Source organism: Mustela putorius, unplaced genomic scaffold (genome assembly GCF_011764305.1).
Source record: "Mustela putorius furo isolate JIRA1106 unplaced genomic scaffold, ASM1176430v1.1 tig00000873_pilon_pilon_pilon, whole genome shotgun sequence".
Classification (NCBI taxonomy): domain Eukaryota; kingdom Metazoa; phylum Chordata; class Mammalia; order Carnivora; family Mustelidae; genus Mustela; species Mustela putorius.
This window is the reverse complement of record NW_025421504.1, coordinates 437,723-465,408: the sequence shown is the minus strand read 5'-3', so window position 1 is coordinate 465,408 and position 27,686 is coordinate 437,723. Positions and strand designations below refer to the sequence as shown.

General features: G+C 54.2%; 1 protein-coding gene across 3 annotated transcripts; it reads right to left on the bottom strand.

The window, feature by feature from the left end:
• WDR45B (WD repeat domain 45B) lies at nt 1-27,686 on the bottom strand. 3 transcript variants are annotated; one of them, XM_045085615.1, is made up of 10 exons: nt 27,460-27,674; nt 20,905-20,979; nt 16,009-16,110; nt 12,785-12,872; nt 11,642-11,736; nt 8,995-9,185; nt 8,330-8,415; nt 7,446-7,547; nt 6,661-6,782; nt 4,964-6,297 (listed from the first exon to the last, which is right to left on the bottom strand). In XM_045085615.1, the coding sequence occupies exons 1-10, from the start codon at nt 27,524-27,526 to the stop codon at nt 6,191-6,193; spliced, it is 1,035 nt and encodes a 344-aa protein (XP_044941550.1). In that variant the 5' UTR covers nt 27,527-27,674; the 3' UTR covers nt 4,964-6,190. The 3 variants fall into 3 exon arrangements, with proteins under 3 accessions (XP_044941549.1, XP_044941551.1, XP_044941550.1); XM_045085614.1 differs by lacking the exons at nt 4,964-6,297; nt 6,661-6,782 and adding an exon at nt 1-283 and having other exon boundaries at nt 27,460-27,686; XM_045085616.1 differs by lacking the exons at nt 4,964-6,297; nt 6,661-6,782; nt 20,905-20,979; nt 27,460-27,674 and adding exons at nt 1-283; nt 13,183-13,235.

Sequence of the window (27,686 nt, the reverse complement as noted above, 5' to 3'; positions counted from 1 at the left end):
TCAGCGTGGAGAGAGGCCTTCAGGGGACATCCGCGTCTCCGTGCCCTCACGCCATGGCTGCAGTCCCAGAGGAACCTCCATCTGCGGTGCCAGCATGGCTGCAATTTCGCTGGAGCTTTCCTCACCTCGGCCCACCCCCCAGAGCACACTGGGGGGCTGCCCGATGTCCCCCCGAATCATGGTGTTGGCCATCTGGGGGTGTGGCGAAGGGCTCTCTCGGCTGCCGGCAGACCTCAGACTCCAGGTGCCCGAGTCCTTGAGGACTGTCCTCTGGGTTACACGCCTTCAAGAGAGCACAGTGAGACAGGAAGCGGTGATTTCTTTAAAAATCTTATTTATTCATTTGACAGGGAGAGAGCGAGGGCACAAGCAGGGGGTGCAGCAGTCTCCACCGGGCGGGGAGCCCAGTGTGGGGCTGGATCCCAGAACCCCGAGATCATGACCTGAGCCGAAGGCAGGTGCTTCACCAGCTGAGCCCTCCCGGGGCTCCAGACACAGTGAATTTAACACGCGTAAGAGCAGACAATTCTATTCATAGACAAGTAACTCCTTTTTGGTCTCCAACTTGAGACCAGAGACCTAACCCACTCTTGTATTCAAACCAGTGACGAGTCTACTCGGCGGCTCTCCCTCCTGATTGCAGGGCGCGGCGACCGAGACCCTGCCGGGGTCCGGAGACCAACCTCTGGGTGGTAACCAGCTCCTGTCCGCGCGGATGGAGCCTCCTTAGGGACGCACCCAGTGCGGCTGAAGGGACAGGGCACGGTCAGCACCGAAGCAGACAGCCAGACACGCCAGCCCTCCTTGTGTTTGAGCTGGAAGAAAATACCATGATCTTCTGGAGTCACCAGTCTGCTTTGAAGGTCAGGGACACCACCCTCTGTGGCAAACACTGGACTGTCATTACCTCCGCCTGCCCCTAAGAGGGTCTGAGGTCATTCATCTCCTCAAGAAGAGGGAAGCTCGCCGCCAGGAAGATCCTGATGCCGGAACTTCGGCAGCCGGAGGACCAGGGGACGGTGGCATGGCAGGTGTCTGCAGGCCCGGTGAGAGCCCCGGCGGGGCTGCAGCAGTGGGCCTTCTCTTGGGCGGACTCTAAGACCCCCCCATTCACCAACTGTTGCCCCTGCCCCTCGGGCGCACGTGGGGTTAGAATCCAGTGAACACTTAGGATTTCGAGGCTGCTGCATAAGGCAAATGGTTTTAAAATTAATGCCCAACCACAAAATGACCTGAAATCCACAAAAGCAAAATGTGGATGTATCAATAAATTAATGTCATAAAAATCGAGTTACACATGAGCGAGCCTTGTACACAGAATACATCTGCAAGTATGATCAAGCCAAGTTCAGCAGTAACTGAATAGTAACGGGACGACACTCCATGACCAAGCCGAGTGGGGTTTATCTCGGGACGGCAAGCTTGGTCGAGCCACCGGAACCAGTGGGATTGATTCACGTGAGCAGAACAGACGATAAACAAAGTGATCGCTTGACAGATGCAGAAAGACCACGTGACGAAACTGCACGCCCACGCCCAGTGATGTGAACCCGGGTGAGTGCCTTGGGGCTCCCCGCTGCCCTCTGCCCTGCCAGCGCAGGGACTGAGCGGGCAGTATGGTTTCAGCAGGATTAAATGCTTAAAACAAGAAAAAAAAAATCTGTCTTTCTCAGAGAAATATACGGTCCCTTCGGGGCACCATCTGTGATCCCAGACACAACCAGAAAGTGCTGGAAACACAGACGCATGAATGGGACTCCTACTCCGAATAAGAGAAAAACACAGTAGAATCACAGAGGATGTCAGCATGTGCACAATCAGTACGGACAAGGATGTAAGAAGAAAATGCTCAAAGGAGCAAATAAGGTTTGCCAAGAATCAGAAACCTGCTTTAGAACAAACACGTATGAAACAGAAAAGGCAGTTACAGGCTTTAACGCAGAACGGGCAGCGAAAGGTCATTAGTAGCAACAGTCAGTGATAGATTAAAATTACCCTATCAAAACAAAAAGGAGGGGCGCCTGGGTGGCTCAGTGGGTTAAGCCGCTGCCTTCGGCTCAGGTCATGATCTCAGGGTCCTGGGATCGAGGCCCGCATCGGGCTCTCTGCTCAGCGGGGAGCCTGCTTCTCTCTCTCTCTGCCTGCCTCTCTGCCTGCTTGTGATCTCTGTCTGTCAAATAAATAAATAAATAAATCTTAAAAAAGAAAAAAAAGGAAAACCTAAAAGCTATATGAACAGGCCTAAGGACCGGTGAGTGGGACAACAGAAGAGCTGTTTCAGATGTGTACCTGATTCCCAAAAGTGGAGACAACAGAATTATTTCAGGAAACAATGGCTGACATCTTCACAAATTTGATGAAAGCCATAAATTGACCAATTCAAGATATTCAATAAGCCCCATGCATAATAAATTTAAAACCACACTGTAGAGATACTGTATCCCAAGGACGAAATCAGGGGACAAACCATAAGGGACCCTCAGCCACGGGAAACAGACCGAGGGTGGCTGGAGGGCCGGGGCTGGGGGCCAGGGGCACTGGGTGACGGGCGCTGAGCGGGACACGGGATGCGACGAGCACCGGGGGTGGTGAGCAGCCGACGCGTCACTGACCTCTGTCCCTGCAACTGACAGTTCACTCCGTGTAAATTTAAAAAAAAAAGGGGGCGCGCCTGGGTGGCTCAGTGGGTTAAGCCTCTGCCTTCGGCTCACGTCATGGTCTCAGGGTCCTGGGATCGAGCCCCACATCGGGCTCTCTGCTCGGCGCGGAGCCTGCTCCCCCTCCCCCTCTGCCTGCCTCTCTGCCTGCTTGTCATCTCTGTCAAGTAAATAAATAAAAAATCTTTATAAAAAAAAAAAAAAGAGTGCCCAGTTGCTAACCTTGCGAGATAGGCCGCTGCAAGGTGCGCCCAGATCGGGGCCGCCCGAAGGGAGCACGTGCGTGAGAGCCGCACAGACCAGACCCTCTTGCAGGAGAGCAAAGCCGGCGAACGGTGCCCAGCGAGAGGTGCTGCTCTTCTGCGCACGAGCTGGTACAGAGACCACAAATACTCAAGACGCAGACGCAGCTCAGCAGAAGCAAACTGAAACCACCACCAAGCAGAAGAGAGACGGGAAACGTCCCTCCCAGCAACAGACGAAACACAGCCCCCGAGAAGCCGGGAAGACCCGAATGAGCCGTTGACAGGCTTATGCACGTGGCCACGGAGGCGTCCCCAACGTCCCACCTGCCGAGAACGGAGACCTGTCCTCGCCACCGAAGAGGACAGCGTCTGTGCTCGGAGCCCGGTCCCGCTGAGGCGGAGGCGGCCGGTGCCGGGCAGGGAGGGCGGCACATGTTGACAAGTGTGCAGACATGGACACAAGGATTGCTGTTCCCTAAAGGTCTCTAACAGCAAGAACACAGGTTAGCACCTCTGGGCAGCTGAAGTACGGCCCGACCCGTCCGCGAACTTTCCAGCTGAGGAGCCGCTGCTGGAAACGAGCCGCCGCATCCCAGAGGCAGAGGCTGTGCGCGGGAGTGGCCTCCCGAGGGGCAGCCCGGGGCAGTTCCACTCCAGCTGGAGTCTCCCATCTGGCCTTTCCTACTTTACGGCTTTGTGAACTTCGACTATAAGCATCCTCTGACCCATTTCAAGGATCAAACTTCTGGTCCAAGTTCCCAAAGTGGTGTCGTCACTCCGATGCCTGTTCTAGAAAGAAGGGAGGTCAGGGCCATCTCACGAAGCCGTCTCTGTGTGGCCCCAGGAGAGGCAGGGGGCCTGTGGCGTCCAGCGGCAGAGCGTGCGGTGGGCTCCTGGTACTCCTCCGTCACCCACGGGCCGAGCGGGGCCAAGGGCTTCTGAGGACACACGCTGACTAGTGGGACAGCCCCACCTGGAGGGTGACGAGGCTGCCTCTGTGGCGTGGAAGGAAAGGCCGGAGGAAGACACCCGTCTGCGAGAGCACGGACAGGACAGCTCGTGAGCAGCGCCACCCAGGCAGTGACCGGATGTTGACACAGACCCCTGCTGCCCTGCCCAGCCCAGCCCCAAGTGGGGGACCCTGGAGGGAAACTTGTCTGTGTCCCTCTGATGCCCATGCTTGGGGCCAGCAGGACTCAGCCACGCGAGGAGACGGGAGGCGGCGGCCCCGGCTTCGGATCGGCGGTTATCGCTTTGGAGAACAGTGTGGGCTCCGCTCTACAGGAGCCTTCAGAAGGTTCACCGGACAGCGCCCCGTGCTGGGGACACTGCTCCTCCCCACACCTCCCTAGAGGGGTGACTCAAGGTCACAAGCACGGGCCTGGGTGGATACATGGTGTCGGACCGCCTCAGCCTTCCAGGCCCTGGACTCGCTCCGTGGGGCCCGTCCCGGGGGACAAATGGGGCCTTCACCATCCCGAGGGAAAACCCGCAGGGCCTACACCGGGGCTCCTCGCAGGTGATTTCGTGAAGGATGCAAGGTCATGCCCGGCGTGGTGGAGCCAGGACCACGCTCTCACACTGGACTCTCCTAGGCCGTGCTAGAACGTTCCGGGTGTTCCAGATGGCGCCTCTCTGTTGTCCCCCCTCCCCCCGCCGCCAGCACAGCAGCCGTCTCCATGCACGGGGTCATGGCTGTGGTTTCTCACACAAGTGCTTCCTGGTTTCCTGCAGTTTCCTGACACACCAGAGACTCTCCTGGGGGAAACGTGACCTAGTAATGGTACAGATGTGAGGACCCTCCGGGCCTCTACGCACGGTTGGGGCTGACGTGTCCCAGGGGCCACCCCAACACGGACCGGGTGCCTGCCCCAGAGGGAGTCCCGTGTGCCACCGCGACACAGGGCACAGCTTGTCCCCCAGACCGTACACAGTGCCACCGAACGCGACGCTCTTCACCGCCCCTGCTCACAGGCGGGAACGCCGACGCTGGAGGAGGTCCGCAGATTTGAAAACTAGGGTTTGGTTCTATAACATACAATTCTTCTCCCCTGACGGATACAGAGTACAACAAAATTAGTCACTTTTATTTAAAAGAAACATTACAAATGAGTGCAAAATTAAACTTCATGATTAAATACACACAGAAGTACATGCATGCTGTACAGTGGGACCCACACACAGGTTAGCGGATTACCGACAGTAAGAGAACCGGCAGGACGCGGCGCCGCCGCCACAGACTTTCAGTGTTTGCAACCTGAAATCAAAACCGAACAACTGAGTTTCTTTAGAGGGAATTTCAGAAAATTACATACACTCCTCTGGGAGTACTAACAATACAGAGCCCATAACCTGTTTCAGTCACCAAGTGTTAGAAAACATTCCCGTGCCTCTCCCTCTCTGAGCCCCAGCGGAAACGACTCGGGCGGACGGCGGGGCCGCGCCCGGCTGGGCCTCCCGCTCCTGCCCAGACGTCAGGCCTGCACCCCGCGATGCCCAGCCTCTCCCTCCACATCCTCTAAATTAAGTGACGCTTTCCTCGGGGACTGATCCTGACGGCACACTACGGGGAAACGCGGGCGGCCTGCGGGACCCACAAAGCACTGTGCTCGCCGCGGGCGCCCAGCCTGGGCCTCCGTGCCGACGGCTCCGACAGACCGACGGGGACGGCCGCAGCACGGGCTCGCGACAGGCACGGGGAGACGCCCACCCTGTGCGAACGCGGCCGGCTCTCCTGGCTTCCGCGAGAGGAGAGAAGGGACTCCTTTCTCCTTCCCTAAGGCTGCTGCTGGTACTACTGCTCTACGTTAAAATCTGGTGGTGACGTAAGAACTCACACGGACACGGTTCGTTTCCCCATTAGACTCAGTAGAAATGACGGAACCTGTTGCCAAGACAAATGTCCGTCCGTCCTTTAGTCAACCCAGTCCCTAGGTGTGCACGGAGCCCCAGCGCATGGGGGCACGGGCGGGAGGGCGCGGCGGAAGCACAGAAGCTAGCATCACAGCTCAACTACAGGTCGCGGGCCAGCAGTCGGGCCCAGGCAGCTCAGAGCCACTGAGTGTCTACACTGCCTTGATGATGATTCGTTCTTTAATACTGGAAATGGGAAGCCCTGCTCAGGAAAAGAGACAACCACAGAATGGCTTCAGGACCAAGGGCCCGGGGCAGTCCTCTGGCCGCTGACCCATGAGGCCCAAGGGCCCTGGCACCAGCCCCAGCGTCTGAAGGGCACACTTGGTGCTCCGGAGCGGCCGGCCGTGGGTGCTGGTTGCACTCGCAGCGGAGTCACAGCTTGTCATCGGTCATTTCTAGAAACTGCGCGTAGACGTCCCGGATGCACTCCCCCTTGGGGTTGAAGAGGAATTTGTAGTAGCTGCCGTCTGCACAAATCGCTGAGACAGAAGGAGACCGTTTCACTCACGCGGCTTCTGCCCTCGACGTCAGCAACAAGCAGTCCTCACTGAGCTCAACTCTAAATGGCCTTGCTCTGGGCAGCAACTCAGAGTGAATCTGGGGAGCAAGGGACCCCCCACTCCCGGCTGAGCACACGCGTGGCCAGGAACCCCGGCTGTTCTGGGTGGTGCCCGCATTCGACTTAGGTATGGCGGCATCTGGTCATCGGTTCAAACACCACATGACCTGCCCCTGCCACAACTTCCTAGGAAACCCCAGAGGGCGGGAAGGGGGCCGCTGTCACCCACACGGCCGCGCCCCAGCAGAGTGAGCACGGGGCGGCCAGCCCAAGGACCACTTACCAATGACGGCATTTGGCTCTGTTCCAAAGGCACAGATGCACGGAGAGCCTGAGGGAACCTGAAACTTGGAAAAACTCCACTTGGAACTGAAGTACTTTGGAAGGAAACTGGCTGAGGCCAGACTAGGAGGGCAAGGAGAGAAAAGGCGGTTACGTCTCCGTAAGAAGGTGGGAAAGTGGCTCTCATGGGGCCTGAGCCCAGACACTTCAAATTCTGTTTTTCCTTTACTTTTACTTCTCACGTGGAAAAGAGCAAAGTGCTTACAAATGACTTTATGGTAATCCCAGGAAGCACCGGTACTGGAAGGGGCGCAGAAGCATGGCAAACGTGAGGACACGCACCAGGGTTTAGGTGCGAGTCCTAAATCCCAGGGAAGGTGACTGAACCCTAACTGGACTCTGGGAAAGGAGGTAAAAATGACGCGCATGTCCACATCAGATACTGTGGACCCCAAACAATGCACCGCTGAGGGACTCCAACCCCTGCAGCTGAAACCCTGTGTCCAACCACTGACTCCCCAAAAACTTAACTCAGGGTCTACTGTTGACCAGTAAAAAATGGTCGGCTCACCCCTTCCGTGCGTTCTGTGTACCACACATCCCACAGTCTTACAAGAAAGCTAGAGAAAAAATCCCAAGGAAGAGAAAAATCTATTCATGGCACTACCCTGTACCACGTGTCGTGGCCTGTGGACGTCACACCTGTGACCCATCCCACAACTGAGTGACTGCACGTCTCACGCAGTCGCCTGAGGGAGGGGCTTGTCCTTTCACTGCGGGACCCACCTGGACTGTTTATTCCTTTTCGGATCTTCGGCAGCAAAGACGTGCACTGTGCCGTGGTCACTGGACACACAAATGAGGGACGCGTCCGGGTTGAAGTTAATGCTGCAGAGAAATCAGAGGCCGCTCTGCTCTCATGTGGATGCAGAGAAGCCCCCAACCGCAGCGCCAAGCCGCCACGGGAGCCGGCGCCTCGAGCCCTGGTCCCTTGACTCCCACACAGCGGCCCGCGGCGCTCTCCACGGAACCAGAGGGTCCACGCTGGGGAGCAGCTTCCTGTGGCCACCCCTCCTCACCACTCAGGGGACACCCCTGGCCCCTGGAGGGGCAAGCTGCGCTCTGGAGGGGGCGTCCCTGGGGCTGGGCAGGCCCCCACCCTGGCTGGAGAGCCCCCACAGGGCTCCACGGGCACAGGCACTAAGTGCAAGTTCATGACGTGTCTATCGTACAGACCCAAATGCCACCCAGCACTCGCAAAGGCAACAGACACAAAGCACGAAAGCCCACCCCAGCAAGGGGTCCCCCACGGCAGGGCCGCAGACCCCGAGTGATTACAGATGAGCTAAGAAGGTCTCTGGTGTGTGTCTTAGAATACCACGGAAAAATCAGCTGGAGGAGCAGTGGCGAAGAAATAAAGCTGGCCAGTACTGACGAGCATGGACGCAGGGTCCGTGACAGTTAATGACATTCTCTGTAACTTCCGTCCATATTCCCATGATAACAATTTAAAGTTCTTCCTAATAAAACAAGCTGACACCAATTCCCTAAGAGCAGGCAGAGGCCCTGATTTTCCCTCGGTCCAACAGGCGGCATTTCAATGCCAACAACCCAAAGCCACGGCCTCTGAGGGCAGACGGGGCGGGGCGGGGGGGGAGGTACTTTCTTACCAATAAATATTGGCTGCTTGAGATCCTCTCCGTAGCTCCTGGATTAAATGCCCTGATGAAGTATCAAATATTCTTATAAGGGTCCCCTTTGAAAAACAGTGAAGTGTTTTATTATCATTCACAACCTTTTAGTTTTTTGAAATGAATATTATACTCACAAACCCATTAGCCCATACAACCCCTTCCCAACTCACCCTCATCTAAACTCCACTTCTCCCTCCACTATACCCGAGAATAAGCTGGTGGCTCTTCAGTCCCACAGCCCTGGGTAGGAGGAGCCAGAGCCCTGGGTGCCAGCCCTCCGCTAACCCCCGCCTCCCCTGCCCCAGCAGATGCCTGAGGGAATCCACAGCCCGGGCAGGCATGTTCCTGGAGGGCTACTGTTCTCGGTCTAGAGAAATGACATCTTCATGGTAATTCCCGTGGCCAGTTAGAAAAAGGAACAGTGACTCTGCTGTCAAAAATATGAGGCTTCGTCAAGAAAAATGACTTTTCAACGGTCTATGTCAACTACAACTGGATTCCAAGAGAAGGTGGCCATAACCCATAAGGAGTCAGAAGCCACAGGGAAGGGCCGGCTTCCCACAGGGCCACACTCTAGGTCGCTGGGAGGACGGGGCTGCGGGGGCAGGTGCGCAGCTCGCAGGGGAGGGGCGCGCACTTACTTTCTCGGATGCGGTTGCAATTCTTGTTCCCTGCAGGTTGAGAGCCACACAGCTCAGGATGCCCTCGTGGGCCGGAATGTCCACCGGCGGCTTCTCGGTACTGGCCAGGTCCACGAGCTGCACATGGCCCGTGTGCGTGCCCGGGAAGGCCAGAAGGGAGTTGTTACTGTTGGGGCACAGGACGCAGAGGCCTGATCGGAGATGGAGAGAACCCATCAAGCATTCACGACTGTCTACGAGCCTCTGCCTTACCCCAACAAAACCCATTCTGTCTTCCAGCTCACGAGGGGGAAAAAAAATACCTAAGACTTACTTAGGTGTTTTCATTTTTTTTTTTAAATATTTTATTTATCTTAGACAGTGAGAGAGAGAGAGAGTGTGCAGGGCGGGCAGGCGGAGGGGCAGGGTAGAGGGAAAGTGGGATTCTCAAGCAGGCCCCCTGCTGAGCCCAGGGCTCAAGGTGGGGCTCGAGCCCATGACCCTGAGATCATGACCTGAGCTGAAACCAAGAGTCAGATGCTTAACTGAGCCACCCAGGCACCCCCAGGGTTTTCATTTATATCAGAATCACAAAATCTTTTCCTCAGGTAGTAGAGGGAGGGCCAAACAAAGCTAACCCTGCAAGACTGCCTCATAACCGGACCATCTGCTGAACATGTTCCTAAATAAACTTTGTCAAATATCCATCTTCCGTGGTACTAGCCACTGAGAATACAAAATTGTGAAGTATAAAAACTCCATTAACAATGGCATAAAATCCCAAAATACTTAGGAATAAATAAAACAGTGCTGTATAAGACTCTGTAACACAATGTAGAAGAAAACCAAATTTCTGACGGACAGAGAGCTGATCGGACCTGACCTACTGTGGTCACGGCTAGAATCGACTCTGCCCGCAGGTCACTGTGGTCACAGTCAAGCTGTCTGCAGGCTTTCTGAACCAGCCGACCGACACTAGACATTATAAGGAAAGGCAAGGTCCTAGAATAGCCAAACATTTTTTTGTAAAATAAGAACATCGGAGAACTCACACTACTGAGTTTTAAGATTTTAAGAATTATTTCAAAGCTCTAGATACCAATTATAATACTGACATAAGGACATATCACTGGAATAGAACAGAATCCAGAAAAATCTTACACTTACTTGATTAAAAAAAAAAAGCACCAAGATAACTCAAGGCAGAAAAAAATAGTCTCCTTAACAAATGGTACCAGAAACTGGACAGTCATAAAGAAAAAGACAAATCTGGGCCTTTGCCTCACACCATAGGCAAAAAAATAGATTAAAGACCTAACTTAAGATCTAAAGCTTCTAAACACATAAAAGAAAATCTTTATTTTGCAAAAAAAACACAAACTGAAAATACCTGCAAAAGTGACAAAGAACTTATCTAGAATATACAAAGAATTCTTACAACTCAGTGAGAAGGTAAACAATGTTAAAACAGGAAAAGATGTGAAAGTGCCTCATAAAAGATGTCTGAAGGGCAAAAAGCACAAGACAAAGAGCTTAACACCGCCGGTCCTCAGAGAGATGCAAACGAAACCCCAGAGACATACCATTCCCTCGGTCACGGCAACGCCCCACGTTCAAAAGAGGGACAGTACCGAGCGCTGGGGCAGGGGCTGCTGCGATCAGCAATCCTGAGTCCCTGTTAAGTTCAGATCACGGATCTCCTGGTGCGGGTGCAAGAGGACCCCGCCTCTCTAGACAACAGCTGTGGATATTGTATCAACGTGGACGCAGTGTCCCAACACCATCTCCAGTATTCACCCGAGAGAAACAGAACAATTCCTCCAGGCGAAGACGTGTCTGCGAACATTCGCACCGACGTCTGTTCGCCACGCTCCGAACGCCGGAGGGATAAACGATCCGGCAGATGTAGACTGTGCAGTGTCACGTGGCGGTAAAGACAAGAGGAAGAACACACACCCGGAAGAGCCTGAGGTCCAGAAAGCGAAAGGGAAGACCCGAACCCAACCGAGAAGGCAAAACCTAAAGGCCAGGTAGGGAAGGGGCCACCCGAACTCTTCTCCACTATGGTGGCAATTACACAGCTGCTCAAAGTGACTAAATATTATCCAACCATATCGTCAAAATGAGTGAGTTGTATGGATATTCTAAGCTCAATAAAGCCAGAGGAAAAACACTAAAAATTTTAAAAAGAAATTAAGGTGCTACAATGAGGAACAAAGTCACATGCAATCCTTGCTCTGGAAGAAAAAGGGAAGGAAACCCCTCAGAACTCAGTGAAAACACACGATTCCAAGGTCGCCCAAGGAGCTGCTGACCTCTTGACAATGACTGGCTGACAATGATGCGGGGGGGACGGGGACTCCCCTCTCTCTGCCCCGACAACGGCGGGAGAGGAGGTCTCAGCCTGGCAGGCCAGGTGCTGGTGTGAGAACATGGCCCGGAGAGCCCACCCGGAAGGCAGTGACCGGCACCAAAGGAAAAGGGTGCAGGAGGAAGAAAGAGAAGCCTGTCTCGGTCAGAGTGCCGCCAGCGGGTCTCAGGACCCATCCCACCACGGCAGTGCCACTCCGACAGAGAGACCTGCCACGGGAGAGGGCACCCGGCACAGGTCCCCACTGGACAGAACATGAGAGAGCAACTTCCATCATCACTCCTCTGCACTTCTTACCTTTAGGGTTATAGCAGGTTTCAAAGACATGCAACTGATGGGGGTTGTGTGTGAATGTGAACACCTTAATCATGGAGTCCAAAACAACCACAATTCTGGAAAGAAAAAAAAAATCAGAATTCCTGTTCCCAAAAGCGAAACTCAAGCATTTTGTGATTTTTGTTCTTATCATTTGAAACTTGGAAATGGTCCAAAGAGCACAGACAGAAGGATCATTCTTGACTCAGCGCCCTGAGCAGGCAAGGTCTTTGGAGGTTGGTCACCTACGAGCCCCGGGGGAGGGGCCGGCACCGACGGACAAACGCCCCTCCCGAGCACCTGGGTACAGCGGACTAACAGACCTTCCTGAGGGTCAGGGACATTTTCATCAAATATTTCATCGAGAGTAAGAACCAAGTAGAGTACGCAGAGCAGGAAGTATTTTTTTATACGCTTTTAGATAAATCTGGATAATTCGGAAGGTCCTTGGATTTGGCTCCAGGATTTGTGTTATTAGGGACCCATCAACATTACTGGAAGCCACAACCTACCTAAGAATGCGGGTATGACAGTCCCTACTCCCTGTCACCTTGTTCAACATCTCTGCCCTCCCACATCGGAGTGTAAGATGTAAATAACACCAAATCACAATCCAAATTAATGAAACTCTATCTTGCTGAACTTAACAGTAAAAACTTCTATGTTCTCCTAAACACCATAATGGCAACGGCTAAGAGGAGCCTGCTACTTCCAACAGGTGACAGCAATGCCACCGTCTCGTTAATAAGGAGGCTCCGGATCTTCCAACTGGCGACCTTTATTGAGGCGGCGTGTGGCAAAGCTGGACTGGGAGCAGGAAGGCTCACGCCTTGTGTCCTCAGTGGGAACCTGCTGGACAGGGACTGTCCTCTGAGGGACTGAGGACCACCAGGGGCTGTGTCTAGGCACCGACAAGCCACTTCTAAGCGATCCGGGGAAGCCCGTAAAACGCACACCTTCTTTGCAGCAATTCGGAGAATGCCATGACCTTTGGGTCGTAAACTACAATCACCACATTTGAAGACGTGATTTTCCCAAACACATTTCTTCCTTCAATATGAAACTATCTCACCGTCTCCAGAGAAAGCGACTACTGCACTTTGAAAACTAAGACGGCAAACCTACCGATCTCGCCGCAGCTTCACTGCTTTGACTTCTGTAGAAAATTCTATTTCGATGACAGTCTTCTTCTTCAGGTCATCCCAGATCATCACTGCAATTCCAAGAGAACTTATGGGCGCACCAGTGCACAGGCAGCGGGGCCTCGCAGAAGCGTCCTGACCTCCCGGGTCTCTGAGCAGAGGGAGGTGCTGCTCCCCCACTGCCCCGTCTCAGACCCGGGGACCTGGTGGCCGCCACTCGCCAGGCTGTCTATGAGCGCGCCGCGCCCCATGCCCCCCGCCCGCCTCTTCCCTTCCGGCACCGGCCCAGTCTCCCCGCCGCCCCACGCGCACTCCTTCCTGCCAACCTCGCCTAGATTCGGGCAAACTTCTCCCCCCCACTCTTTGCTCGGTTCCACCTGCCTGAGCCAAAAGCAGGCCTGACCACAGCTCCTCCTGGACTTCTAGAGACACACCTGGATCAGGCAGAAAAAGAGAAGCTTCCGTGTTAACGGGGGACAGCCTCGGCCCCAGCCTGACCATTCCTGCTCGTCCGCCCCACAAGCTGCGCGAGCCGCCGGCATTACACGCAGTGGTCACCGCACCCCAAGGGCTGAGAAAACTTACAGACAGCCTGAGGACGAGGATGGCGGCACTGAGCTGGGGACAGGAGTGGGGACTGCTCTAGCTTCTGCACCTTTCTCTCACAAAGCTGTCTAGGGGGCCGTGAGGTCAGGGAACGTAAGCTTCCTCAGCAGGCCGTGGGCTAGGGGCCCCAGGGTAGAAGGCAATCAGTGTCTCCCCCAAAAGTCCTGACGCCATGACCACCACGAGTCCTGGCGGTGGGGTTCTGGGGGGAGTTTTGCCAGAATGGACTCAGCAACCTCCACTTCATATCAAGAGATAACAACACCTACGAGAACTAACAAACTTTTATGGAATTATTTACTATTGAAGAGATTAAAATTTATAACCATTCAAAAACGGAGCAGACTTCTGTTGTCACCCCCTTAAAATGCCATCTTCATTCCCACAGCGGGCTCCCCTCGCAGTGCCCGGGAGCGCCAGCACGTCAGTACGTGGGGTGGGACCTCAGTCCATGTCCCTCCCTGAGACAATAACCCGCCCGGCAGAGGACGCGACCCTACAGAGCAGCTCGAAAGTAAGCTTCTGCGACCCAACACCACGTCTGCCATTCAGAACAGACGTAAACCAGCCCCGTCCAGAGAGAATCCCACAGAGGAGCCACGTCAACGGTGTCACAAATCCGAGTAAACTCGATTTTCAGAAATTTCTGTAAACAGCATGACAGAGCCCCAGAACCAGCAGCTCAAATTCTCACTCACAAAAGGAAAGTGACCAGACACAATGCCATGGACGCTGAGAAAAAGCCACAGACCCAAGTGACCTTCAGCTCCCCGCGGTCTCCACGGGCTGCGAGCCAGCATCCTGGTGTGCTGGAAATTCGACATACACACCCAGGATTTGGCACGTCTGCCTTTTAATATAGTTCCTGGTAGCGAAAGGTAGATTCGGTAATTCTGAATTCTCCTCCTTCCGTCCTCTGAGCTCCTAAGTAAGAGGAGGCCTTGGAGCTCTGCCTCAACAGCTCTGTGGGCTCGGCCGCAACCTGCCTGTCGCGCTGGGACGACCAGGCTCCTCTGGTCTCGTTCTACTGTCCTCCACAAACCGAAGACACGACTTCTTCACATTTCAACACCGTCTTAATTTGTAACTATTAAAATAGAGCAGATTCAAGCAGTGATTCTGAGGTTACTGAAAAACCCCGGTGCCACCGGCAGGGCCGAGCGCCTGACTCTCTTTCCTCATCAGTGATCACTAACGTGCGTCACGGCAAAGCCGGGCCCCAGCTGCAGGACTGGTGCCCGCCCCCAAGCAGCCGGGCAAAGGAATTCTGAGTAGGCTCCACACTCAGCATAGAGCTCAGCGTGGGGCTCAAACCCACAACTCTGAGATCAAGCAGCAGGTGCCAACTGAGCCTCCCTGGCACCCCCATCCCTGCACTCTGAGCACGGCGGCCTCTGTGTCGCTTCTGCACGGCCTTTCTGGACTCCCACGCCACAGGCTCCGCTGGCAATGTACCAGACAACAACCCAGGCTTTCTGCCCTTTAGCCCTGGTTGTGACAAGCTGGAGGGGTCCATGCACACCACCACGGGCAGTTCCACTCCCCAAGCCCACTCACGCTGTCCGCCAGGCTCCTCTCAGGGCTGCAAGCCAGGGCCCCAGGGCCTACCAAGGGTCATCCAGGACTCTACACCTTTCCATGCTCACCTGACTCCCCCTGCCACACGTCTCAAGCAGACCTCCAGCTCACCCTTTCATCCAAAGGCACCTCCTGGAACCTTCCCTTCTGCCCAATCTAGAAGAGAGCTATCCGCCCCTCCCTCCACCCCCACTCAGGAACCGATCACCAGCGGGTTCCAACCTCACAGCCCTCCAGGGCTGCGAGCTCACCAGCCCTTGACTCGGACAGTCCCACTTCCTTCTCTCTCCCTGTCCCTCCCTGTGAAGAAGGGCTCCCACTCTGCCATTTCCAGTCTCACACATGCCTCCAAACTAGAGCAGGCTGACCACACCCTCAGCCAGTATGCAAGACCCCCTGGGTCTGTCCTCACCCACCTCGGCCATCCACCCCCCCCTCTCCTGGTGTCACACCCTGCTTGCTTTCCTCCCAGCAGAGCCCTGGCTTTACAGTACGAAGTACAGGCCGTGGTTAGTAAAGTTTCTGTTTCTCCCTTACTTTAAAGGCCAGACCTTTACACCACAATCTCTCTGAACACCCAGAGACTTAGACACACACACCAAGAACAATACTCTTAAACCTAGAGCTGACGTGGTTTTTTCCTCTATGTGACAGCGAAATTGATGTTTCTGTGAGTCCATGGTTCTCGGCAGGAAAAATACCCTCCTAACCCTCGCTTTAAAATGAACACATAACATTCATGATACCAACCCACAGGTGTGTAACCAGAACAAAGCAGGGTCCAGAGGCATGGCACGGCCCCCGTTTAGCCAACATTAATTGAAAAGCACACGCTTTATGTCGATGGGAACAGGTGACCCTCGACAAGACTTTCTCTCTGGGTGCCTCTTGTTGGTGACGGGTCCTTCATACCCCACAGGGCCACCAGGGAAGAGCAAATAGAGCCGCGGACACCAAGACGCTCTAGAAAGTCCCCCATGTCACAACACGGGGGGCAGGACCCTTAAGCCCCCACCACTTTACCTTTGTTAGGGGGGTACTTCGGCTTTTTCCCACCACCGACTAGAGCTAAATAGTTGCAGCGAAATAACATCTCAACGTGGCCAACTCCGCCTTCCAGAAATTCTGAAATGAAATTGAAAAAATTAGTATGAATATTTTGCCAATTAAATAGAGAAAAAAGGGGAAACGTAACACTCGGTATTTGACTTTAATCTGCAATCTATACGTGACTGCCAACAGCAACGAGACTGCTGGCTGGCTAGCAGAGCGCTCTGGATTCCCCTCAGCAGCCCATCCTCATTTTGGGGATAAATGCTGAACACCCAGCACCCTACCAAGCCAATGTACCAAATGTATAAAATACCTCAAGTCATATTTTAAGGGGTAGCCCAAATCTCTAAGCTCTAAGAAAGCATGCTTAATGTGGTGGCTCACTCGTTAAGCGTCTGCCTTCGCCTCAGGTCCTGGGATCTCAGTGTCCTGGGATCGAGTCCCACGTAAGGCTCTTTGCTCGGCGGGAAGCCTGCTTCTCCCTCTCTCACTCCCCCTGCTTGTGTTCCCTCTCTCGCTGTCTATCAAATAAATTTTTTTTTTAAAATCCTTAAACACCTCTTCCACTGGCTTGAAACGCTCAAAGATGCTGGTGAATTAACTTAAGAGGAAAACCTCAGCAGACTTCCAGATGTCCTCCACGACAAAGGACGACAAACAATGCTCACTGGGGAAGGCAATGGGAACCCAGGGAGAAGTTTGGGGTTCAGAGAAGCAAACCCCACTCTGAATGGTTTCTGGTGCAGAGCAGGACCAGAGCGCACCTTATTCTCCTAGCTCTGCACCCTGGTCAGCAGCGACCGGAGCTCGTCGCCCAGGAAGGGTACAGCAGAGGGCAAGTGAGGAAGCAAAACCTCTGAAAGGTAGAAGTCGACCAAAGATCAGGCACGGCCCTTCAAGATGGCTCCAAAGCTCATCCGCTGGCTCCGTGAGCAACGCAAAATTCAAGGCTTCATAGAAACTCCAGAAAGGACTGACTATCCCCCTGACCTGTGAGCGACACAGGACTGAACCGCACGGGTCCACTTTTACACAGACGTTTTTCAATAAATACAGTCTGATACTGTAAATGTATTTTCTCTTAAAGATTTTCTCAACAGTACTTTATTTTCTTGAGCTTACTTTATCGTATCAAGACAGTATATGATACACATCACATACAAAACATGTTAACTCTTACCAATAAAGCTTCCAGGCAACACCACACTACTAGCAGTCAAGTTGTTGCAAAGTCAAAAGTCCTACATGGGGGCACCTGGGTGGCTCAGTGGGTGAAGCGTCTGCCTTTGGCTCGGGTCATGATCCCGGGGTCCTGCGAGGGAGCCCCAGGGCGGGCTCCCTGCTCCACGGGAAGCCTGCCTTTCCCTCTCCTTCTCTCTCTGCCCTAGCCCTGCTTGTGCTCTCTCTCCCAAATAAATGAATAAAATCTTAAAAAAAAAAAAAGAAAGAAAGAAAAGAAAAGAAAAAGAAAGAGCCACATGTGGATTTTCAGCCGCAGGGTAGGAGGAGTGGGTTAGTGTGGTCGCTCCCAATTCCTGGTTGTTCAGGGTCAAGAGCAATGTTGTTCACATAAACATCTGGGGGTCTTTCTTCCAGGGTTTTCTTTCAGATAAAACCCTTTAGGTATAATTAATGAATCAAACAGTACTTGCCTGTATAAAATGAATACATTTTGCCAAATTACCCGACAAAAAGATTCTACCAACTTCAATTGTACCACTGAGGTCATGAAACGGCCACGGAACCGTCTGCTTCTCCACAGCCAAGCCAAAGCTACAGGCTGCCGTGTACCCCCCCACCCCACGACGAGCCACTCACTCCCTCCACCTCACAGCGCTTCCCGCTTCTCTCCAGTCCCTTCGTCCCGGACGTGCGGGGGGAGCACATGAGCACGCGGCCCATCAGACAGAATGAGGCCGAGGGCCCCCAGCACCCGTCACGTCAGGCAGGTTGCTGGACTGGGTCATGACAGGCATTGTGCACGACAGGTCCCCTCTTATCTCCAGAAGCCCGTCTTACGCAGGACTGTGTCCCTCGCCCCGGCGCAGCACCGGACACTGGAGGCTCCCAGCCACCGCCCCGTGGGCTCGGGAACAGGCCTTCGCCAGCGTCCCCCTCAGTCATGTGCTGCTCCTTCTCAGTCCCTGTGTCCCCTCTACTTCGCCACATTTGGCTGCCAGCGCCCCACGTGTGAGCACTGGCCATGTGGAGGGAAACCTGGGTGACACGAAGACAGGAAAATGCCTGAACCCCTCTCCCACCTTGCAGGCTGTGCCAGCTCACCGAGCACGAGCTATACGAGTTCCAGGCACCTCTGCACCACAGAGAGCTCTGTTTTTAAATGAAAAGTGAAATTTTTTTAAAAAGTGAAATTAACTTCTTATGAGTATTTCTTGGGTTTCTATAATCACTGGGTATCCTACTTTACCCAAATGTGTCGTTCCTGGACCTTCTCCCTAGCATATGCACAGATGTGAATCCGAGGCCTACACCGGGACCCCACAGCGTGACCGTGAACTCCAGAGAGGCCGCCGTTCCAAACAGTCGCCCCCGGGGCCCCACGGCTTTCCTGCAGCAGAGGAGAGCGGCAAACCCGCCTGAGGTGTAATTAAGGTGCAGGACCCTCAACCTGGGCGGGAGTTGGGAGAAAGCTGCCCCCAACGGCTCCCAGTCCCTGCCGGCGGTGGGGGCACCCGCCAGAGGCAGCGCACGTCCGGCCCCACCTACTCCGTGCCCCAGACACACGGGACGGAACAGGGCCCACAGCCCGGATCTGGGGTGACCACGGAAGAAGTGCAGGCACACTTCCTGCCTCCTCATTTAGGAAAGCAAACCGCAAGATAAAACAGGAACCAGATCCAGTCTGTTTTCTGGCACATTCTCAGTTGCCAGAAACGTAACAGCAGACCAACCTACAAGTGCGCAGGGGCGGACTGCTTAAAATACGCCGTCAAGAAGCACACGCTGCCCCGCCGTGACCGTTTTCAAGCTCACTCCAAGCTAAGCTTAGGGACAGACTTCCCCAGACACTGTTCAGCTGAGCAGCAAGAGGAAACAGTACTTGCCCTCAGCGCGAGAACGACAAACCCTTCTGGAACTTAGACTTTTAAATGCTTCTTCTCTAACATATATTTTTTTAGCTTATTTATTTATGAGACAGAGAGAGAGCGCGCGCGCAAGCAAGGAAGGAGTCGGACCGGGAGAGGGAGAAGCAGGCTCCCCACTGAGCAGGGAGCCCGATGCAGGACTCGATCCCAGGACCCCTGGATCATGACCTGAGCTGAAGGCAGACACTCAACTGACTGAGCCACCCAGGCGCCCTAACATATTTTTAGAAGAAATCCTCAATTTGTTATAAACATTTCATTAATTAGGAAATAGCTGTCAATATATTGCTAATGGTTCAACTTCAAAGTAACTCCTAAATTTCTGGGTCAATTTAAATAAAAAGTATTTGCAAGTGAAACTGTTTCAGAGTATTTTGTCACTATTCATCCATATAAAGTAGAGTTGTCTTAATTCACTAAGCAACCAAAAAAAATAAATAAAAGTCAGCCTGCTATAAAAGTCAGACTCCTACCACAGCCCACAGGGCTCACTGGCCCACTGAGAGCGCACGGCTGCTGGGCTGACAGGTTAGGAAGGCACGAGCTAACGCAGCACTCAGCACTCGGGCCCAGCTCTAATCTAGGTGTTTTCTGCATCTAATTCACTGATCTTCACGATGATCTTAGGAGGTAGACAGTTATCACCTTTCTTCTACACAAAGAAAGTGAGGCCGAGAAGGGGAGGCACTTGCCCAAGGTCACAGAGCAGTATGGCAAGGGGGCCAAGTCAGATCCCTCCCAAACAAAGTGGGCCGAGAACCTGAGCCCTTAACTACCAGCTACTCTGTGTGCCTCTAATAAACCCACGTTACACACCTCGACTTGCGAAGTCAACCCCTCCACGTAAAGCTCCAGTTACTGCTCCCAACCCCAGGGCTGCTGCACTAACACAGCATCTGACGAAGGGGTTCCGCTGTCAAAAAGACTTAGGAAAGCCCCTGACGCTGGGTCACTAGCTGTTGCCATGGAAGGCGGCTGCTGGCTGGAGTACTGAGACGTACGGACAAGACATAGTTCCAGCATCAGAAAACAGAACTTGTGCCTTGAATAAAGGCCAGAAGCACAGCAGCAGCAAGGCAAAGGGGTCCCCATCTTCTCGCACCCATCTGAGACAGACCGGTCTGTGTCGGCTTTATTCTCCCAGCAAGCAAAGAGAGCAGGAAACACCAAAAGTGTAAGAAAAATACCTTGGAGTAAAAATAAATTGAAAAAATTCTACCTGTAACATTTACCAATTTTTCCTGTCAAATGGCAAAAGGATCACCATTATTTTAGTATTACCAAGAGAAGTCCTGATTCCACTCGAGAAGCTTCTGAAAACTTGTATTCCCTGAAAACATAACTCAAAACACGGAGATACGTAAACAGAAGCAGCTACGACTGACTGCTACAGACCGTATTTTCTAAGTGGTCATTTATCAGGAGTCAAGAGTCCCACGCACTGACTTACACCCATCACTTGAGTCCTCTCCAGATTCACATTCAGCAGGGAGAGAAGAGCTCGCACCAACGACCCCAAGCTCTCCCGCGGGAGCCAGCGAGACCTGAGAACATGGCCGAGACACAGGACGCTTCAAAGTGCGCATCCCCCGGAGAAATCAGAGCCGGGCCACATCTACTGGATCACCCCTGCACGGCCGGCACAGGGACATGAACCTGTTTACTTCTTGAAACCAGCACCCTGTCTCCACCAGCTGCGGGATAAAATGCAGGTTTTCTGAAGTCTGGAGAAAGGGAAAAAGGGAGGAACTACTCTTACCTTGTTTCTCTTTTTCCTTCAGCGGGTCGGTGTTATAGACTCGGAATCCGTTTTCCATCCCACATGCAAAGCATCCTAAAGCATGAGAGAGAGACGGAGACATGAACCGCTGCAGTGGGACATCAGCCGAGGGCGCCCGGGCCCGAAACAGCAAAAGCAAGGGGTGTGGAGGAAAGAGCCCTTCCTAAGAGCTCTCGCCAGTGCTCCGAGCACCCGGGTGTGGCCTGCCCAGACCCCAGCTCCCCTCCTCAGAGCTGCTACTCAATGACGTGCACAACCTGGCACAACGTTCTCAGTCACCTAATGTGAAAAAGAGCCCTTGCAGTCAGTCCTGCTTCCTCCTGCAGGGCCCTCCTCTGGCCTTGCTGAAGACCAGCTCCGCCTGAACACTTCATTCCCCGAGACGGCTTCACCGGCTACCTCCACAAGCCGTTCTGCCACCGCACATTTCCCTCAATACCTGCCTCTTGCTAACCCTCGCCACTGGCGTCCCCACCCCCAACCCACGTCTCAAGTGCTGTGTGTCAGACACCCAGCCCTGGAGCCACAATGACGGCCAAGTCCACCACGGCTGCGAGGGACCCACCCCAGCAAGTGTGGACACGGCGGACCAGGGCAGGGCAGGAAAGGGCTGCTGCAGCACGGCCTTCCAGAAAGTGGCCTGAGGTCTCCCATGACCTCCTCCCACCTGTAAACAAGCCTAACCTTGAAGCCCCAGTCACGGTCACACACCAGGTTGTTAACAGGCCAATTAACATCCACCGGAACAGCCAAAATGGTGGGAAATGCCAAGCAGGAAGCCCGTCTGGAGGCATGGGGGCTCTGACCCTGCTGGTGGCTGCCACCCTGGCGCACGGTCTGCAGGATCTGGCACGACTCCTGGGCGCTCGACTCCTGGGCGCTCGACTCCTGGGCGCACGCGCCATACAGAAACAACACAGGTGTGCAAAGGTGTGCATCTGATTGTTCACAGCAGCCCTCCCACAGCCTAACAGCCAAAAACTGGGAACCCACCCAAACGCCCCCCAACGGTAGCCTGAATTGATTGTGACACAGTCACACAAAACCGCTATGCGTCACGGAGGATGATCTACAATACTCGGCAATATGGAAAATGTCTCACGAACGTGATGTTGACTAAAAAAGCCAGGAACACAAGTGAAGTACAGAGACAGGCAAAACGAAACTACACCACCGGAAGTCAGGCTGGACAGGGCAGTGACTGGAAGGGGCACAGGACGGCCAGGTGTGTTCAGGCTGGAAAACTCATCAAGCTGAACACTCTTCTGGGGCACACACACTTTTCTGGAAGCACAGCAGCCTTCACTAAAGAGAAGGTATTACAAACACCAAAGGTTGGCAACCACTCTCTTAAGAAGTCTAGGCATCCGTCTGCAGCGACGTGGATGAACTAGAGGGCACTGTGCTGAGTGAAATAAGTCAATCATAGAAAGACAATTATCATACGATCTCCCTGATATGAGGAATTTGAGAGGCAGAGCGGGGGGGGGGGTCATGGGGGGAAGGGAGGGAAGAAAGGAAACAAGATGGGATCGGGAGGGAGACAAACCATAAGACACTCTTAACCTCACAAAACAAACCGCGGGTTGCTGAGGGTGTGGGGGGGAGGGTGGTTGGTGATGGACACTGGGGGGAGTGGCATGTGCTACGGCGAGTGCTGTCAAGTGTGTAAGCCTGACGAGTCACAGACCTGCACCCCTGCAGCAAATAATATAGTAATAAAAATAATTAATAAAAAAAAGAAGTCTAGGCATCATCCTTGCTACGCTCACACAACTTTGTCCAACAGCTGGGGACCCCACAAGCCCCTGGGTCAGCTGGTGGGGGCAACAGGGCACTGGCCTCGCTGCGGGGCTCTCTCCGACACACGGGCACACGGCGTCCCATGCTGCTTCCTGACCCGGTGCGTCGTCCAGTCGAAGGTTTGTGGCAGCCCTGCCTCCAGCAGCTCTACCCGCACCACTCCTCACGGCACTTCCTCACTCGTGTCTCCGTGGCACATTCTGATAATTCTAGCAAGAGTTCAGACTTTTCCATGAGTATGTTTGTTATGGTAACCTGTGATTAGTGACTATGACTCACTGAAAACTCAGATGGTAGTTAACGTTTTTTAGCAATTAAGTATTTTTTAATTAAGATATGTACATGGGCACCTGGGTGGCTCAGTCGGTTGGGCCTCTGCCGTCGGCTCACATCATGATCTCAGGGTCCTGGGATCAAGTCCCATGTCGGGCTCCCCCACTCAGTGGGGAGCCTGCCACTCACTCTGCTGGTGCTCTTTCTTGGAAATAAATAAAATCTCTTTTAAAAAAATTTAAAGTACAGGGGTGCCTCGGTGGCTCAGTCGGTGAAGCCTCTGCCTTCGGCTCAGGTCATGGTCCCAGGGTCCTGGGATCAAGCCCCCCATCGGGCTCTCTGCTCAGCGGGGAGCCTGCTTCCCCCTCTTTCTCTGCCTGCCTCTCTGCCTACTTGTGATCTCTGTCAAATAAATAAAATCTTTAAAAAAAAATTAAAGTACATACATTTTCACAATGACACTGCACACTTAACAGACTGCAGTATAGTATAAACATAATTTTTACATGCACTGAGAAATAAAAATATTCATTTGACTTGGTTTATTTTGACAGTCTCTCTAGCACAGTGATCTGGAACCAAACCTGCAGTATCTCTGAGGTGTGTGTGTACAGATTACTCACATATGGACCATATGCAAATACTACCACCACCTCCCAACCCCCTACCCCCACCCCTGTCCCACAGCTACAGTGAAGTGAGCCAAGGACAGCAGTCGATGGCCTCAGGTCTTGGTCCAGGCAGAATAAGCAAGTGTATAAAGGATCTATACACAAAAATGTGAGTTTCCCAAGGGAATAGAAAGAAAAATTATAGAAATGTACATCTCAACACTCAAGAGTCTCAAAAACCATTATGCCAATGATATTTAGAAGATTTAAGTTTGAACATTTAAAATTATGACTAGGGGCGCCTGGGTGGCTCAGTGGGTTAAGCCTCTGCCTTCGGCTCAGGTCATGATCTCAGGGTCCTGGGATCGAGCCCCGCATCGGGCTCTCTGCTCCGCGGGGAGCCTGCTTCCCCCTCTCTCTCTGCCTGCCTCTCTGCCTGCTTGTGATCTCTGTCTGTCAAATAAATAAATAAAATCTTAAAAAAAAAATAAGAAATTTAAAAAATCAGTATAACTAAAACCGAAATGTAATAAATTCAACTATCTAGCATAAATTTATAGGGAATTAACCTAAGGGTAACCAGAAGCTAAAGTATAAAGGCATATTTTTTTCCTTCAAAAACTAACTTGGTGGCTCAGTCAGTTAAATGTCTATGTTTAACTGGGGTCATGATCCTGGGGTCCTGGAAGGTCCGTGTCAGGCTCCCTACTCAGTGGGGAGTCTGCTTCTCCCTCTGCACCCCACGCCCCTGAGAGCTTGTCTCTATGTCTCAAATGGAAGAATAAAACCTTTAAAAAAAAAAAAAAGAAAAACCACTAACTTTACTTTTTTTTAAAATATTTGAAAGAGAGATCACAAATAGGCAGAGAGGCAGGCGGGGCGGGTGCAGGGGGTGGAGGGAGCAGGCTCCCCGCTGAGCAGAGAGTCTGATGCACGGCTCAATCCCAAGACCCCGAGACCATGATCTAAGCCAAAGGCAGAGGTTAACCCACTGAGACACCCAGGCGCCCCACCCCCAACTAACTTTACTTACAATTTGTTAAAATGAAACGAGCTGGGCTTACAGAAGGATATTTTTCAGACAATTGAAATGTGGTCTTTTAAGAACCACAGCTGTATTTTATTTATTTCTTGAGAGAGGGAGAGGATCCCAAGCAGACTCTGCTGGATCTCACGACCACGAGATGACCACAAGACCACCCCGAGACTACCGCTCAAGCCAAAACCAAGAGTCGCATGCCCAACTGACTGAGCTACAGAGGTGCCCCACACAGCTCTATTTCAAAAACAATCTGAAGGCGCTTGGGTGGCTCAGTGGGTTAAGCCTCTGCCTCCCACTCAGGTCATGATCCCAGCACCTGGGGTGGCTCTCTGCTCAGCGGGGAGCCTGCTTCCTCTCTCTCTCTCTCTCTCTCTCTCTGCTTACTTGTGATCTCTCTGTTGAATAAATAAAATCTTTAAAGAAAAATCTTTGATAAAACCTTTATAAACATATTATAATATTCACTGATTTCTTAAATAATCAGCATCATTTTGAGCCTAGAATACTATACTGAAGCTTAATTCAAAGATTCCTCACTCAGCATCAAGGCAGGTATCGTAAGAACGATTCTCTTGCATTAAATGACTTCAAGACACTAAGCTATTTGCTTTTCTAGACACAGAAAGTATCACGAGTTTTTATGGTTACCTCTTCCCTCCCTTACTACCGGCTAGCCATCTCTTTCCACTGAAAACATACTAGTTTTTTAAAGATTTTGTTTACTTATTCATGGAGAGTGAGGGAGAGAAGCAGACTCCCCACCAAGCAGGGAGCCCGACATGGGGTTTGACCCCAGGATCATGACCTGAGCCGAAGGCTGAAATATGCTGAAAACATATTTCTTTTTTTTTTTTTTAAGATTTTATTTATTTATTTGACACAGAGAGATCACAAGTAGGCAGAGAGGCAGCAGAGAGAGAGAGAGAAGCAGGCCCCCTGCTGAGCAGAGAGCCCGATGTGGGACTCGATCCCAGGACCCTGGGATCATGACCTGAGCCGAAGACAGCAGCTTAACCCACTGAGCCACCCAGGCGCCCCCTGAAAACATATTTCTTAAGGAGTTGTTCTATCACTGTTAATTCCTTAAAGAGCTCTCAATTATTATCAATCAAACCCATTAAAAAACCTACTGGCAGGTGCCTGGCTGGCTCAGTGTGGTAAGCCTCTGCCTTCGTCTGGGGTCATGATCGCAGGGTCCTGGGATTGAGCCCCAGGTCCCTCTGCGCTCAGCGGGGAGCCTGCTTCCCCCTCTCTCTGCCTACTTGTGATCTCTGTCAAATCAATCAATCAATCAATCAAAACACCTTACTGGCCCTTCTCTAGTAATCAAACCCAAAAGTGTTCAGCTACGTAACTGCCCCATGTCCGACATCTGACCTCAGACTCATACCCCACTCGTAACATGTTCTCCCACAACCCCTGCAGGCCGGCTCAACCCAAATCACCTTCTGTGGCTCGGCACCCACTCCTGTCCCAAATCGTCCCCAGGCCTCACCGCCTCCTCCGACAGCCCTTCCTTCCGTGACCTCGAAGACTGGAAGGAAAGTCGCCCTCCTGCGACGACGCGACGTGAGCCTGACCCGCTCGCCTCTCCCCCGCCACCTTGCTCTCCCCCGCTCTCCTGTGACACCACAGTCGGCCCCTGTGGGCAGGCTGGACCGGTCCCTCGATCCCTCCGAGCACAGCACGCAGTCGGCGCAGGCCACGCACCGCCGCGCACCCCCGTCCGCCTAGAGCCGTGTCCACGAGGCGGGCCCTACAGCACCACCGCGATTCTCTCCGAAACGAAACTTCCTCGGCGGCCAGGGAAAGCTCCGCAGGTCTGTGCCTGAGCCGCAGCGGCCACCGCTTCCCCCGCGCGAAGCCGGCAACGCTGCCGCGAGAGGCCGCCCCGCGCCCCGCGCCCCCTCCGCCCCCGCGTCCAGCGGCCTCGGCTGCATTCCGAGACGCGAAAACAAAACGCGCTTCCCCCAGCCAAGGCCCTCGAGGTCCGGACACAAGAGCAAAAACCGCGAGGGGAGTTCGGGGACCCTCCTCTCCAGCGAGGACGCGCACCCCGCCGGCCCCTGCCCGCCCCGTCCGCGAGCGCGGCTGGGGACGACGGGGTTTCCGCCGCCGCAGGCCCTCGGCGCGCGGGAGACGCAGCGGCCCGAGCTAGGCCGTGGGGAGCCCCACGTCGCGCACCCGGCGAGAGCCCGCGGAGGAGGCGGACCGAGGAGGTGCGGCCGTCGACGGGGCTCCAGAAAGGCCGGGGCGAGGGACCCGCCCCGACCTCGGCCCGCACCCCCCGCCCGAGCGGGAGCGGCGCCGGCAGGGCCGGGGCGCGAGGCCGGGACGAAACTGGGGGCGGCAGGGTCAAGGGCCGCCTTGGGGGGAGGGGACCGGTGGGGAGGGGCCGTCCGGTCGGGGGCGGCCGGGCCGGGCAGTGTCAGGCAGGGGCCCGGTCGGGGGGCGTCTACGGAGGAACCGGGTCGGGTCCGGGTCGGGTCGCGGGCGTCCGGGGAGGAGCCGGGTCGGGGCGTCCGGGGGTGGGGAACCGGGCCGGGCCGGGCAGTGTCAGGCAGGGGCCCGGTCGGGGGGCGTCTACGGAGGAAGTGGGCCGGGTCCGGAGGCTTCGGGGGAGGGGCCGGGCCGGGCCGGGGGGCGCCCGGAGGAGGGCCCGGGTCTGGTGGGGGGGCTCCCGGGGAGGGGCCGGGCCGGGTCGGGCCGGGGGGGCGTCGGGTCTGGGGCGTCCGGGGCAGGGCCGGCCCGGGGGGGGCTCCGGAAGAGGCCGGACGGAGGCCGGGGCGCGCGGAGCCCCCTCACCGTGGTCCTGGTTGAAGCCGGCATAGAGCAGCCCGTTGCCATGGGGGTTGCACGGCAGGAGGTTCATGGTGCCGCCGCGAAGAGTCCGCTGCTCCTCAGCGCCGCATGCCCTCGGGAGGCCGGACGCTAGGGTCCAGTCTGTCCGGCCGAGGCCGCCGCGCCGGAAGCGAGGGGCGGACGTGCGTGCGCGCGCAGCCAGGCAGCCGCGGAGCGCCGAGCGCATCCAC